The sequence below is a fragment of the Copadichromis virginalis genome, linkage group LG11, assembly GCF_057382275.1.
Source record: "Copadichromis virginalis isolate Kocher_CV1m ecotype Utaka linkage group LG11, C_Virginalis_male_GT1.1, whole genome shotgun sequence".
In the NCBI taxonomy this organism is placed as follows: Eukaryota; Metazoa; Chordata; class Actinopteri; order Cichliformes; family Cichlidae; genus Copadichromis; species Copadichromis virginalis.
Window position 1 is genome coordinate 14659803 of NC_140628.1, and position 14542 is coordinate 14674344.

At 39.9% G+C, this 14542-nt stretch overlaps 2 protein-coding genes across 3 annotated transcripts; one reads left to right on the forward strand and one right to left on the reverse strand.

Annotated features, from left to right (window-relative positions):
- The first annotated feature begins 5832 nt into the window (after positions 1 to 5832).
- On the forward strand, positions 5833 to 9621 carry echdc1 (enoyl CoA hydratase domain containing 1). 2 transcript variants are annotated; one of them, XM_085473257.1, is made up of 7 exons: positions 5833 to 5889; positions 7054 to 7125; positions 8043 to 8218; positions 8336 to 8478; positions 8584 to 8636; positions 8773 to 8853; positions 8942 to 9621. In XM_085473257.1, exons 2-7 carry the CDS (start codon positions 7061 to 7063, stop codon positions 9357 to 9359), a joined length of 936 nt encoding a protein of 311 aa, XP_085329383.1. In that variant the 5' UTR covers positions 5833 to 5889; positions 7054 to 7060; the 3' UTR covers positions 9360 to 9621. The 2 variants fall into 2 exon arrangements, with proteins under 2 accessions (XP_085329383.1, XP_085329384.1); XM_085473258.1 differs by having other exon boundaries at positions 5860 to 5889; positions 7060 to 7125.
- A 984-nt stretch (positions 9622 to 10605) lies between these two features.
- Positions 10606 to 14494, reverse strand: LOC146698227 (E3 ubiquitin-protein ligase rnf146-like). The gene is made up of 3 exons (XM_085473259.1): positions 14408 to 14494; positions 13689 to 13747; positions 10606 to 13326 (listed from the first exon to the last, which is right to left on the reverse strand). The coding sequence occupies exon 3, from the start codon at positions 13315 to 13317 to the stop codon at positions 12157 to 12159; it is 1161 nt and encodes a 386-aa protein (XP_085329385.1). The 5' UTR covers positions 13318 to 13326; positions 13689 to 13747; positions 14408 to 14494; the 3' UTR covers positions 10606 to 12156.
- Positions 14495 to 14542: the final 48 nt, after the last annotated feature.

Below are 14542 nucleotides of genomic sequence, written 5' to 3' on the forward strand. Positions count from 1 at the left end.
TGCCGGCCAAGATCTTTGGTAACACTGTGATCTCTTCCTGTGAGTGCAGAGCAACGTGACATCAGGAACTGTCTGTCTGACACTAGACACTATAATGTCAATGTGTAAGCACTTCTGTTCCCACCTTTTCTTTTTGCAGTTTTTCCCCACATTCCTTTCTGTAAATATGTTTCCATCACATGGAGTAAATATGCATTTTTGTGTTTATTTTTTTCCTTGCCTAAACACAAAAACATGAAAAGTACCATGCTATTTATGAATGTCAAGGCTCTGTTTGGTGAATGCATTAGTTATGCAACTTCACACACACTCACACACCCTGAAACCTTGCACTCTAGGCTGACTGAAATAACAGGTGCGACAATGTTGTGGTGCCAGAAATCCTACCAGGGGCTGATATAAATATAAATATTGTCATTCTCTTCTGACCTGCCCAGTCTAGGACCATATTGGCTGTCTGACCTGTTTTACTATGTCAAGGTTGGGCAAGAGTGCACACTTGTGCTATCCTGTAGTCAGATCTGGAGGTTTCCAGATGCTAAAACCATTATATAACCAGTGCTCTTTATCCTGTTGCTGATTAAAATAACACTGAGGGAAAGAATTTAGAGAACAATCTGTATTTCATCAAGGAGGCAAAGAATGGTAACACTTAAAATTACCGTCACCAAGTGTTGACACATGAGCTATAAGAGACTACTGGTTATTCTTGTAATAGTTAATGGAAAATTGTCTTTAGCAAGCCTTTATTTGTAATGTCATTAGTGAAAGATCAGAAAGATAAATATCAGAATTTTAATACTGACCAGCAGTTTCACGGCCAGGTGAGGCCTGCTTCCTTGTTTTTTTTTTTTACTGACAAATGAAGTAGACATAATATCTGAGGTTAAGTCACATGAGTGTAGTTTATACCTTTTAACTTAATTTTAAATATGAGATCTAAAGAGATCTACCTGCGAGTGAGAGGTTTATAATTAGGCTGAAAACGCCAAATAAACCTATGAGAGAGATAGCAGAAACTCAATTTGGTGCATTGTTAAAAAGAAGGAATGCAATGACCAGCTCAGCAAGAGGCCTGGAAGACCAAAGAAGAATACTTAAGTGCATAAAGAAAGTATTATTTCAGTGGATAAGAAAAACAACTTTACAGCATCTAACCAAGTCTTGAGGAGGCAGGTGCATCACTGCCAAAGTCTGCAAGAAAGAGACATCCCCTTGCAAATTGTTGACAACAAGGTGCAAACCAGTGATTTCACTCAATTAGACTTAGCCTGCTGGAGGCAACATTATTCTGTATGGGTATAGCAGCCAGTGGAACCAGGTCACAAGCGTTTATTAATGATTGATGAAAGTCAGAATTCTGAGAGTAAACTTTTTTCTCAGAATTCTGACTTTAATCACAGAATTCAGATTTTTTTCCTCACAATTCTTTTTCTCAGAATTCTGACTTTAATATCAGAATTCCGACTTTGATCACAGAATTCAGATTTTTTTCTCAGAATTCTTTTTGCCCCCTTAGAATTCTGACTTTTCTTTTCTCAGAATTCTGTGATTAAAGTCAGAATTCTGAGATTACGGTTCTGACCTTAAAGTCAGAATTCTGAGAAAAAAGAATTCTGATTTTTTTTTTCTCAGAATTCTGACTTTAATCTCAGAATTCTGAGATTACGGTTCTGAGAGTAAAGTCAGAATTCTGAGAAAAAAGTCAGAATTCTGACTTTTTCTCAAAATTCTGATATTACAGTTCTGAGGTTAAAGTCAGAATTTTGAGATTAAAGTCAGAATTAAAAAAAAAAAAAGAATTCTGAGAAAAAAAATGAGAATTCTGTGATTAAAGTCAGAATTCTGAGAAAAAAAGTTGGAATTCTGACCTTACTCTCAGAATTCTGACTTTAATCTCAGGATTCTGAAAAAAAAAAAATCAGAATTCTGAGATTAAAGTCAGAATTCTGACTTTTTTCCCTCAGAATTCTGACTTTAATCACAGAATTCTGACTTTAATCTCAGAATTGTGACTTTACTCTCAGAATTCTGAGATTACAGTTCTGAGATTAAAGTTAGAATTCTGAGATTAAAGTCAGAATTTTGAGAAAAAAGAATTCTGAGAAAAAACAGTCAGAATTCTGAGATTAAAGTCAGAATTCTGAGGGAAAAAAAAGTCTGAATTCTGACTTTAATCTCAGAATTCTGGAAAAGAAAAAAAAAAGCCCGCTCTTTTTCTGGTGGTCCTAATCCTCTTCCGTACCATTCTCATTGAACCCCCTTCTCTGGTAAAAGAGAAAATATACACACAAATAAACAAGGCATATGATCATTCAATACACATCATCAAAAGAAGAAACTAAATAAGTATCTATCAACAAATGACCCACTTAACTTAAACCATAATAGACTTCTTTCCACTAAATCCAAAGCTTGCTTTTATCTATTTAAAAGAAAAATACAGTTGTTTCTTATAGTACAAATATAAATCAATTACATCATGTAAATCGATTAATTGTAGAGTAATCCACCCTAAAACCAGCGTGCTTATCTCTCAGAAAACCCACTGCAGTTAAATAAGACAGCTAGGTTAAACTACTTCTGACTGCTGATAGAAGTAGCAAGATCAATTGTGAAGTGTACATGGTAATACGCTCGGCTCAGATTCAGCCCAATGCTGCAAAAATCAGATAGAGCTTCAGTTAGTAAATGGAAAATCAAAGCATACTTTAAAGCAACCCAAGGTTTTCTCAAGGCAAAGAAATTGGATATTCTTCAGTGGCCAAGTCAATTTGATATCAACAGCACATGCTTTTCCATTATTAAATACAAAACTGAATGCAGACAGACGCACCACAAACAAGCAGAAACTGAAGGTGGCTGCAGTAAAGAACTAGCAGAGCAACTCGAGCGAGAAAATGCAGCATTTGTTCTAGACGTCAGGCACACCTTGCCTGCAAAGTTTTTTCATCCAAGTAGTAAAAAGGTTGTTTGTCCAAAATTTGTCCAAAGATTTTTGTAAAACTCATTGAAATAAAGATGAAAGCCTGCACTTCAGCCACATATTGAACACTGTGAACATTAAGCATGTCCGAAAAAAATAACTCAGTATTTCTTAATTGAGAAATTTGTGAGTTGTAAAGAATGTAGTCTGCATAAAAATTGGTTCATAATGTGTTGTTTCAAGTGCATGGTACACATTACAATAGGTGTCTTTTTGTCTGCCAGTGTTTCAGTTGCATCTTGAATGGTCACGTCCCTGTTGCTGCCTCCACTGAAGTGTATCCATAGCCTTACCAGAGTCTCCTGGCACTCTGCCGTCCACCCCCACAGACCTCTAAGCACTCCTCACAGGAAACCTCTGGGCCCCAGAGAACCTCTGGCACCTGCAAACCTGCCATTCTTTGTGCTCTGAAATAGACCCTTACAGGCTCTTATCTCATCTCTGAGTGTAGCTGAGATGTTGCTCACCCTATTGGACCCCCTATTAAAGGGGATTGTGCTCTATATGTGGACAAAAAACAAACACATATTTTAAGGATATTGTCGGTCAGATTTCCAGGAATTGTACTTAAATCAATGTAATGTCCTCTGAGTGTGTATGTGTGTGTGAATGTGTGCCTGTGTGTGTGTTTCCTTATCTTGATGTGTTGGTATAGAGCCATGCTGACTGCGGCACATTCCCCGACTTCCTGTGGAGCCCCAGACAGCTGCATATTGATCAGTACACTGATGCATCAGTTTGAAGGCCACATACAGTAAACACACGGCCACACACTGAAACACACACAGACATACAGGGCATGCAACAGCATTTGTGCATGCATATAGGCAGATGTGAGAAATGCATCCCTGCCTTTCTCCCATTAGTGAGGCTGTAATTTCAGACAGCCTTCCATTATCAGTCCGTGGCTGCATCACTGATATCCAGATGGATAATAAAACAGGCTAAAAGGGCTGAACAGACAGTGACTGAAAGTAGATGAGCACAGTTTGAAAGATGGAAGATACCACACCAGGCTGCTTGTTTATCACACACTACAGAGAGACCAATGCATATGCAAACTGCACAAAGCCACGATGTCCTTTAGGTTCTGCACTTCACACAGTGATATTTATGGACAGGTTGCAGGTTAGCTGAGGGAGTCAACGTGTCTGGAATGCCTTCCTGGGAAGAGTCCCACCAACATTTGAATTCCTTCCCCACTTTTAAATAGACTGGAGAGGGGTGGACTTTTAAACAGAGTTGACTCTATTGCTGCCTTGGTTACAGTGCAGTGTATCCTTGTTGATGACCTTTTTACGTTTGCACTATGACTGTGTCTGGCTACAATAAACCATTTAGGGGAAATTACACTTTGATCCAGACAGCTGCCGCTTGTATGTGCAAAATATTTTCCTTTGAACGGTCCTGTAAAACAGTATGCGATGACAGTTTTAAATAAGGCCACTGCTATCTGATCAGCTGTGGTTCTAGGCATGTGAACGCAACAATATTTTGACAAGTTCTTCTCAGATAACCGTTTTGTGTCAAGTGAAAAGGAATCCTCAGCAATCCGAACGAAATGAGGGGGGTATTTTTGGTTCCTCTGCTCTTTCCACAGAGATGCTATGGGCTGTGAATAGCGGTAGAGGATGTGTGGATTGAAGGGAAGGATTTATGTGTCCACTAACCACATGCCAGACCACGGGGCAGGAAGTGTCTCAGCCTCCTTCTGTTTTTGGCACATATTTTCCACCTTTTCCTTCACCAACTCTTGCTATTTACAGTAAATTATCCTCTCATTCTTATTTATTTATGATTATTCACTCTCTGCAAGCCCATGATTTCTAACTCTTACTCAACCTTCTCTCCTTTCTCCTTCAAATGATGATAAGACTGGGCAAATCTTTGCAAACCTCAGTTTTTTCATTGTTGCTGTGACTGTTGCTGTGAAAAAAATGTAATGAATTGTCTTAAAGATGTATTTAAAGGTAATCCTTGGACAGTACTGTGATCTCAGACACATTTTTGTCTATCGCTCACAAAGGTTTTATGTTTTTTGTGAAGCAAATAGTTCCTTAGACAAAGCACATATCATAAATTCACTGGGAACCAAAATACATTCAAAACCAAATAAATATGTAAATATATGCGAATAAATCGACCCCTTTGCCATTATAGTATTGCTGCTCAGGAGAAACTGAGCGGAATCTTAACCCTCATCTTGATCTTATTCCAGCCACCTATTTCATATGTTTTGCAATGCCTACTTTGTGTATACAGTTTTGGTTGTTTGACAAAATGTTGACATAGTGCTAGATTAGAAAGAATCCACTGCCATGACCTGCTCACTGGTGTCAAGTAAAGATGTTTTATACTATAAATCATCACCGGTTATAATAGGGTTTTACCATGAAAACCCACTGTACAATAGTGACAACTTTACATAGGTCATGTTATTATGAATGCCAAATGCCTGTGCCGACATGGAAATATGAGTCCTGGGTGCTTTTTGAAGGGCTGGTGTCAGTGCTACTGAATAAGGGCATGTCTGCAAAAGCCAGAGTCTCAGTGTGCAGTGTTTACAGACATGTGATAAAGAGCAGGTCTCTTTGTGCAGTCCATAGGCCTATGATGGATAACATTATAGTTCAACAATAAATTATAATTTTTTTTAAATATTGTTCAGTCTATGCACCAGCATTATATATATATATATATTGTTTCTTTAAAAAAATATAAAATCTGTTTATATATTTATTTTATTTAAAAATGAACAAAAGTGCAGGAAAGGAACATGAGTATTACTCCGCCCCCTGGTGGAGGACCTACAGTCACACGCTGGCTATCGTATTTGTTTCCTGAGTTCTAGTTTCTAGGGGGGCAGATTTCAAAGTGACACCACCGGACTGTCATAAAGCAAGGTTGGTTTCGTGTTAAGTGTTTTATAATGGAAATAGCGACATGGTAAAATTTTATAAACGAATTTTACGGAACATATTTCATTCGTTATTAAAGCTAGAAAAGGACTGCTAACCCAGTGTATTTCATTTGCCAGCTGTGAAATGCTTCACCTCTAAACAGAACCGTATAAAATGATTTCAAAGTTTGATTCTTCGTCTGGGAATTTTATTGATAAATTGTTTACTAACTCTTTGTGTTGATACTCTTGTATCGTACTGCAGTAGTTTCAAAGATGTTTTCCTACATGTACTGTATGCCGGGCTGGTTAATACTACAGACATGTTACAGATGTCAAAAGCTCCGGTTGTTTTTGCCCATTTCATCTTAATGCTAAAAAAAAAAAAATGCTACAATACATTTTAATGTTCCTGTTTCACAATATGTTGTGGAAAGACAGTTTATGTGGGTTTGTCTCTGTACACAAACACAGTGGGTTTTAAATCAAGCAATCAACATGTTATTAAAAAGCAGATTTTTAGCTTTAATTCAAAGACTTTTGCAAATATTTTGAATAAACTGTTTAAGAATTATAGCAATTTATACACATACACATTTACCTATTTTCAGTTTATGAAAAACATTTGTGAAATGCATTAACTGAAAGCTCAAAGTCTGAAGTGTCCATTACATATTCCCACTATGATTCTATATAAAGTGATCTGTCTAAGTTAGGGGAGAGGCAAGGTATTGATAATAAAATATGGCACTCTATCCAGTTTAATTAACAGAGGTCTCTACTTCATGATCCTTCATGGTGGCATTAAAGTGAACTACAGTTAACCAGCCGCAAGTGAAGAAGACACATTATTAAAGCATATCATTAAATCAAGCTTATTATTATATTAAATACTGATAATATGCATTGATGCCATAATAAGGTGAATAAATATATAACTCCTGTTATGTGAATCTTTAGGGCTCTTTTTATTCACTTTCACTCACACAGATAATGTGATGTGTTGCTTATTATCATCTTGCAAAGTATCCTAGTATCATTTTATCATGATACCATCAGTATTGTACCTAACGGTGTGTCGTATTGTTTGGCCACAAGTCTGAGGCAATTTCACTGAATCTAGCTAAATGCAAATATTTTCTCTCTGTGTTTCTCTGCCATCATGCAGCAGCAGGATGGTCCTCTGTGCGCTGAGGCAACAGGTCCTGAGGTGCAGCAGTCACTGCAGAACCTGGGCCAGGTGATGGAGACTAGACATCATTGCTCATCGCTATAATGGCAACAGCAAATAAAGAATGTCAACCATGCCAAGTTAAATCCATTTTACTTGTTCACGTATTAAAAATGATGAAATTCATGTTGATCCTAACATCACAATTTCAGCTAAACTGGATTATATATTTACCATTTATTTGCATCACTTAGTAACATACATCCCCCATGCTGATTTAAACAGAGGTTGTAGTTGTTTGTTTTTTTTAAACCATTCCTTCTTCCTCTGTTTGTGAGTGTAAGCATGCAGTTTGACCTTTGAGCAACAAGAATCTATTTGGCTGCTTTGTAAAAGCTTTCTTTAAATGACTGTTATTGATATCTTAACAATCAGTATCATTAAGCTCATTTAACCTGCAGTACTCTCTGGTCATATCAGTACAATTTAATAAAACCTTATCAGCTAAAGTCCTAATAAATGGTCAATAAAGATTTGGGCCATGGATCACATGTGTTATGCAGTGTGTGTCCTGCATAACCGCTTTCTTAAAACCCTTCCATATTTTCATTAAGATTTGATATAAGAGTATAGCTAATGAATGGATATTACTGCCTGCTCTGTGCTTTTGTACTTGGAAGTATCTTTTTAAAAAGTAGACTTTTAAAGAAATAGGCTCTTAGGTAGGTAAACTTACACTAGCCTTGCACCTTACACTTAATAGGATGTGATTTAAAAAGCACTGATAGTATGCAGACATTCTGTAACTGTGTTTAAAATTATTAGAAAGTCTGAGATCTTTCATGTGTAGACCCTTGAATGACTCTGATGCCATTGGTTTGTACATTTAACATGACTAACATGTCATTTAACTTTAACGCACATATAAATAAGAATGGAGTTTAAAGACAAAAAGGCATTTATTCATCCATGAGTGTTTCTCCAAGGCTGCTGCAGAGACAGAGGAGTAGCTGTGTTTACTCCAGCATCCACGGCTTCAACCAGGATGAGATCAAAGAGAAGCTTCAGGCCTTTCATGGAGGCTCCATTGATCTGCTGAAACAGGACTCTGGCATTGCGGTGCTGACCATCAACAACCCATCTCGCATGAATGCTTTCTCTGGTAAGGTTACTTTACATTTGACACAGACTGACAGATAAAAATTAGCCTCCCATAAATATTTGTAAGTGAAATTGCACTTTGGTTTATTGCCTTGATTATTTTTTGCCCTGCTGGCAGGCAGTATGATGATAGATCTGGAGGAAAGGGTGAGCCAGCTGGAGAACTGGCCAGAGGGCAAAGGCCTCATAGTTCAGGGTGCGGCTGAAACGTTCTGCTCTGGGTCTGACCTTAACGCTGTCCGAGCAATATCTAACCAACAGGTAACAAAGGGGACAAATTCTTTACTGCATTCATGTCTATCTTGGTGTGACTGTCTGGATTCCTCTTACTGAAGATGCCTAAATGATGCTTTTCTTGTCTCATAGGATGGGATGAAGATGTGTATGTTCATGCAGAATGCTCTTACGAGGCTGCTCAGGTAAGGACTCTAGTTTTCCTCTCTAGTGCTTTTTTGCAAACTACAACCGTTACCTTTATGCGCTTAAAGGGGTCTTAGTTTAGTTTTTATATAATGTGCACCACAGTATGCTTACAGGAGCATTTTCTTAGTGTAGGCTCCCCCTGATCTCTGTTGCTCTGGTGGAAGGGAGAGCATTGGGAGGCGGTGCAGAACTCACGACTGCCTGCGATTTCAGGTAACGCTCCTGAGAAGTTTCCGTTACATAACAGCATTTTATCCAAAAGCTAATAATCTAGCATGCGTATGTTATTCCTTTCTCGCAGATTAATGGAGGCAGGCAGCGTGATCCAGTTTGTCCATAAACACATGGGTCTGGTCCCAGGCTGGGGCGGTGCTGCCCGACTTGTCCACTTGGTTGGAAGCCAGAACGCACTGAAGTTGCTTGGCGGGGCTGTAAAAGTGGATCCCGAGCTTGGCGTAAACATTGGACTGGTGGATGGAGTCCTGGAAGGCCATCAGAAAACAGAAGGTGCTGCCCCTCTCCTGCAGCAGGCTGAAAACTGGCTCAGTCGCTACACAAAGGGACCTGCCCCAGTGATCCAAGCTGTGAAGAAGGTGGTGCTGTCAGGCAGAGAGCTTCCTTTGTCTGAAGCTCTGAGGACTGAGAAGGACATATTTGGGACGGTGTGGGGCGCTCCGGCTAACCTGGAGGCCCTGGCGAGCAAGTCCAAACACAAATGACTTTTGTGGAAACTAATTTTAGGGGACTAAAGTTATATATTTGTTTTGATTGAGTACTTTTACTAGGTGCATCTGTTCAAGTGCAGTGATAGTGAGAGATGAGTCATTGCACAGTGCTGTGGTTGTGATTCTTGTTGCATCTCTTTGACTTTATGCCTACAAGTTTAGATGTTAAGAAGCAAAAACACCCACTGAAGCTTCCTTTTTTAATGTTGTATACAGAACTTCCAGGTAAAGTAAATAAATACAAATCTGGATTATGCATCTGCCCCTTTGCTAAAAATACAGCATCTGTGGTGCACTGTCAAGTCATAAGAAATGTAGTATCATTCCCACTGTGGAGACTGAAATTATTGTGATTTGTTTACACTGGTGTCCTTGATAGTAACAGTGAACATGCTGTATGATCCTGTTGTGTTAGGGATTTAATTTTCTAAACCCTTTCAGTGCCAATTCAGCAGATAAACAGTCTGTATCCTCCAGCTCCTCTGACTATGCAATTATGGAAATGATTAGATCACTCCAGGCTGATTAACACTGAAGCAGTCAAGACAATGAGGTATAATCAGCATGAGAAAGACTCATCTTTCTGTAGGACAGAGAAACACTGCAGTAGTTTATATCTTACTTGTAGTTTATATCAGCTGATTCTTCAGATTTCCTCAGTGTCCATGTCGCTGTGGCCTATTAGGAAAACCTTGGCTGTAGGAATGTTTTCCGAGTGGGTATCGCTGCTTTGCGCAGTAGCTCTCATCTTCTGCATTAGGAACATTCAAAATTCTGAAGCGCTGGGCCAATTAAGCATTTCAGCCAATCATAGTAAATATCATAAGTTGTACCCCCCCCCCCCCCCCTCCCCCTCAGTGTGTTGTTCATTTTTCAGTAACCCGCAGAGCAAATAAGGCTCTGTAAAAAGTACAAATGTTCAAGGACTGCAATGGAAAAGGACAGGTCCCTGGAGCTTGCTGAGCTTGTATCCCCTGTTCCCCTTCCAAAGGTCATGTTTCCTGGCAAGACAACCAGCTGGAGTGTTACTGTCTGCTGTGGTCAGAATACCAAACACCACGGATGTGAGTGAAGGGAAGCCAAATACTTGGTGTAGAGAAAAGGTGGATGAAATGTTACGTAAAGTGTCCCAATTGATTGCGCTACTTTTAAAATCAGGATGGAAATATTTTCCCAGACTATGCACTGTCACAGAGACGCCAAAACAACAAAATACAGTCTCCAAACAGAGCGAAATAACTTCTGGATGTTGAAATGACACTTTATTCTTAAATTACGAACCATAAAACAAACAAAAAGGTTACTAAGCAAAAAAAAAAAGGTTACACAATGATTTATTCTTCCAAATGGAAAGTTTAAAACTGAGCCGATGACTGAGGCATGTAAGAAATAGAAAACCAATGCAACTTGAAACTTCTGCAGGATGACCAATAGCAATGGTATAGATTTGTTCTCTTACTCCCCCAGACATAATATATAAGAGGGTTTACAACCATAAGAAATGCACAAACACAAAATTAAAACATTTACTCAAACTGAAAACATCAATTCTCCACATCCTGCCAACCAGTAGTGTTTAAGTAACTCTCTCTTCAAACACGCACAGATTAGAATACACATTTATTGAGAATACTTTAATCTGGGACACTAACATGGAAGCTTCAGAGGCATCAGCAGCTTTAAAGGCACAATGCTGCTACTCCACAGTAAAATGCCAATTCTTCAAAGCTGGGAAAAGTTTTACACATTCATTAAAACATCTTAGTTGTCATAAAACTGCAGGCGAAATCAAACACAAAATCTTGGCATATAGCCAGATAACCTCAGGTTTCCAGATATTCTAGGTTGCTAATCATTAAGTGTCAAATTTACAATCCCATACAGTTTAAGAGCATCGTGTTGAAAATGTTTCCGTTCTTCATCATGAACAAACTATATTCTTTCTTTTCAAACCACAATTAGCTCTGAAATGAAAGACACTTCGAAAAAGTTCAGTTAAATTAAAACTTTAAGAAAATGCTTCATAATTAGTTAAATGTGAAGGAGACTGTTGAAGTAAGGTGGAGGCTAGGAATAAGGTATTAAGGGTTAAATTCTCTGCACGAGTAGGCAGATGACTTGAGCTCTAATGAGCTCATTTCTGCGTGCTATGTTAGCTGAGAGAGTTAAGTGCAGATGACCAGAATGCAGCCGTTCATAATGGCTGAGTTCCAAAATCCCATTATGCCTTCTTTCACTGGAAGTCACAAATCTGACTGGGGCTAACACTCTGCCCCCCCTCTGGGTGTTAGCTAATAAATGTAAACAGGTAGGTAGGTTTGGCCGAAGTCACTTTTAACTTCCACTTGCCTGCAATTTGAAAAAAGCAAACTTTATACACCTGCAGCCAGTAGTGCACAGACTGATTACAGCCAACTCTGTTGCACCTCCCTCAAATGATGTGCTGAACAGAAAACGCTGTGTATTCATCTGTTTACCAAGCTGTACCTTCTCTCTCTCAGAATGAGAACACTCAGTTCCAGAACATGAAAACAAACTTCTGCTGACTCTGTATTTTTGTGATGAGACTGTTAGAATCACGCAGATACCTCCAGATCATTGTGCTCCCAGAATGGGGCATACAAATAGAGGAAAACGTGGTTCTGTTTATTACTGGATGTGTAGTGCATCATTTCTCCTGCAGAAAGTATTCCACCCCCATTTGATCTGTGACCAAGTGAACGACAGCATAAAGCGAGGAACAAATTAATGAGGAACACAGCCATTTGGTGATAATATATTAATGATCGCTTCACACCTCAGTCACTGTACACTGGCCATCAGGCATTCTGGACCTTCCACTGCTACTGGATGAGGGAGACGGGGAGGCAGACTCTGAATGAGGAGGGGCTCTGTTCTCTGGATTCAGTCTTTGTCTCCTTGGCCTACCCTCCCGCGGCTCCACACGCTCTCCATCTCCCCCGTTCTCTTCTTCATCCTCCTCATCCTCATCATCACTCCAATCTCCAGAGCCAGACTCATCTACAGAGGTGTGAGGGTCAGAGGACCTGGAAGGTGAGGCCTCCTCCTCCTCATCTTCCTCTCCTTCCCCAGCCTCAGACCGCTCATGAGAAGGTGTGGGCCTGGGGCTGATTTGCAGCTGGGAGAGAGCATCCTCCAGAGGGGGGCTAGTACTGGGGCCTGGCTGACCACCGAGGGAAGTGGGAGGTCTGGCAGGAGCTGAAGGGGCTGATACAGTAGAAGAGATACCTGTAACCTGTTGCTGTATATTTGTTAGTGTGGTATCAGCCCCATCAGCAGAGTTCTCTCTACTTGTAGCCCCCACGGCCCCACTAACACCCTCAGTGTCCAATCGCAGTCCTGCCACCCCCTTCTTGGGAATGTCTAAAACGTCTCTTTTCATCTTACGTCTGCGACCGTGCTCATTACGCCTATACTGCACCATGTTCTCCAGGTCAGCTACATACAAAAAACCAGCAATGAGCATTTCGGCTGTCTTCTTACCCTTGGAGAAAGCGTCCTCCAGCTCACGGCTGGTTCGCTCATCATACTGCCACCAACCATTACGCCCCTCATAATACCAAGCGTGATCACTCGCTGCCCCACCTCGACCTCCTGCTGATGCTTTCAGCTCCTCTGGAGAGAGAAGTGTAGGCCTTTCCAGGAAGTCATCAGGTACTTCTTGTCTACAGAGAGCACATCGTTTGCTCTGCCAAGATGCTCCCTTTACACACAGGAAACAGAAGACGTGATGGCATGGCAGTTGGACTGGGTGGACGCAGCTCTGCAGACAGATGGCACACTCAGGAACTGATAGAGCTGGGGATGAGTTGCTGGAGCCAGAGCACGATGATTCTGCACTGTTCCCACTTCCACCACCACTGTTGCTGCCTTTCTTGCTGGATGGGAGTGAGCTAACAGAGTGGTCTACCTCTCCACAACTAGCCATCATGAGGAAGTACTGAAAAAAAAAACACAAGAAATATCATAAAGGAAAATGTTACAATGAATGTGTTCTACCCATTTGTTTATTAGTAGTGTTAATTTCAATACAGATGTATATTGTGTGAAATTATTAATATTACTGGAGATATTATTCTGTGGCTATCATGCCTAGGTAAATGAATATATCTTTCAATGAAATGGACACTATGCAGCTGATTTTTCTTTTATTTTTATTGCTGTCATGACTTCACTTAACACAATGTTACTGTCACAAATTAGCAAACAAATAAAAGGCTAAATAAAACCAGCTTTTAATGTTGTCTAAAGGCACACTGGTACCATCACAAAATTCAAATACACTATCCATTTTGGACTTACTGGAATGAGCTTAGTGCTGATGTATCATCAGGAGAGCTGTTCGACCTTGAAACTTGCCACTGTCAAAACGAAAAGAGAAGTGAGTGAAAATGTGTTTCATCTTAAAATACATACAACTGTTCGGTACAATAACAAGCCATTTCTTATATGCATACATTTCCTCCCAATCAAACCCTTCAGCTCTGGCGTTAAAACCGATTACTTACAGGTTGGGATTAATTCACTAGTTATAAGTGAAACCTAAGAGGTTACTGTGTGTGATACAAAAGGCTGCTCAGTTACCTCACAACAATCAGTGAACTGTGCTTTGTGACTTAAACCTTCTATCGTTAAAGCAGGGCTAGTGACAAGCACATTATTTAATTAAATTTAACGGCTAACGATGTGATGGTTATAATACTCACAATAACTATTAATAGTATATATAAAAACTTGTCTGGCTGATTACCCAGCAGCTGGTCAAACAGTACCGTTTTACTTGTAAAACGAGTCGAACAATAACGACACAGAGGCTTTTCTCGACTGACAAAGCTTCCATAACAATGAAACCTGTTGTAGTTAGCTAGCCCTGGCTAATCTGACGGCAGCATTGTGACTCCAGCAAATAGACGGCGTTCATTTGATGGCGCTAGCTTATTTTAGCAGGGGCGACATAAAGAGTCAGAAGACGTGTTTTTCTCACGACACAAACACCGCAACGACCGTACACGTACACGTACCGCTGTGTTGAGCTGGTTTTCGTTACAATTCTTTTGATGGTACTAATGTCCAATTCTAATTTGCCCACTTCTGCTGTTCACTGGCTTTGTTTTCCTACGAAAAAGAAGCTGAGACAAAGACGACGACGCAGCCGT